The 925-nt window shown below is 47.4% G+C and overlaps 1 protein-coding gene across 1 annotated transcript in view; it reads right to left on the bottom strand.

The window, feature by feature from the left end:
- The window catches only part of HDAC8 (histone deacetylase 8), a gene marked incomplete at its 3' end in the record, with an annotated part of 8150 nt that extends 7499 nt beyond the window's left edge, over window positions 1–651 (bottom strand). Inside the window, exon 1 of the mRNA XM_009701296.1 lies at window positions 605–651. Within this exon, the coding sequence (XP_009699598.1) occupies window positions 605–651 (47 nt within the window). The remainder of the gene's footprint in view (window positions 1–604) is intronic.
- Between the last annotated feature and the right edge of the window lie 274 nt (window positions 652–925).

Below are 925 nucleotides of genomic sequence, written 5' to 3'. Positions count from 1 at the left end.
CTTCCTGGCCCTTCTGAACTGGAACATGGGATTTTTTTTAAGATTTTATGACATGCTACATAAGAGAGGCTGAGCTAAGCCTTTTTTTTTCCCTTTCATATCCCTCGGTGTCAAGAGCCTAATGTGCCAGAAGGGTTCTCACGCTTCTGCCTCAGACCTCATCTTGTTTTGACTCTTCAATAGCACCAAGACCTCACAAAAACTCTCTGAAATCAATCACAACACAGTAAAACAACATGGTCCCTCTCAGCATCGGCACTGGCCAGTGGATTCAGAGCAGCACCAACAAGGATGGTTTCTACGTTGACTTCTGCTCAGAGCCACGAGAGCAGCGGGTGACAACATGCTCTACGGAGAAAGCACAAGGCAATTTGTATTCCATCGGACCAGGAAGGGTAACCATAAATTACACCTGACATAATTACCATAATCCTGTCCATTTAGCAAAACAAGCAGACTTTCCTTAGATCCTAGAAATACATACTGCATGGGCTCCTAGAATCACACTGCCAGCAGGGACAGTATAAGACCTGCAGTTACTTGGTATCTTCCAAACCTTAGCAGAGAAGAAAACATTCTCTTCACAGAAAATGGGAGCACTTACTTCATCTGGTCAAGTAAGGAATAAGCTTCAATCAATGAATGTACCATACTGGCCTAAAAAAAGAAGAAGAAGATCGTGAGAGCAGCTCTAGTGTGCGGGGACAGAAGCACAGAAAACAGGGGCTAAATGACTTACAGTGAAGGTGTAACTGTGACTTCTCCCAGCTGCACAGCTAAACTGGCACCAGCCTGAGCTGGGTCCCTGGACACACCCCAGGGAGGGTGCGCAGCACAGCGGGGGGGACCTCCCGGTGTGTCAAAAAAAGGCAGAGCAGCACACAACTTCTCGGTGAGGGGGGCGCCTGAGAAGTGCCACTTCTGT

The sequence above is a fragment of the Cariama cristata genome, unplaced genomic scaffold, assembly GCF_000690535.1.
Source record: "Cariama cristata isolate BGI_N322 unplaced genomic scaffold, ASM69053v1 scaffold23375, whole genome shotgun sequence".
In the NCBI taxonomy this organism is placed as follows: domain Eukaryota; kingdom Metazoa; phylum Chordata; class Aves; order Cariamiformes; family Cariamidae; genus Cariama; species Cariama cristata.
Note: the sequence above shows the minus strand (reverse complement) of the source record. Positions and strands in the feature narration are given on the sequence as shown.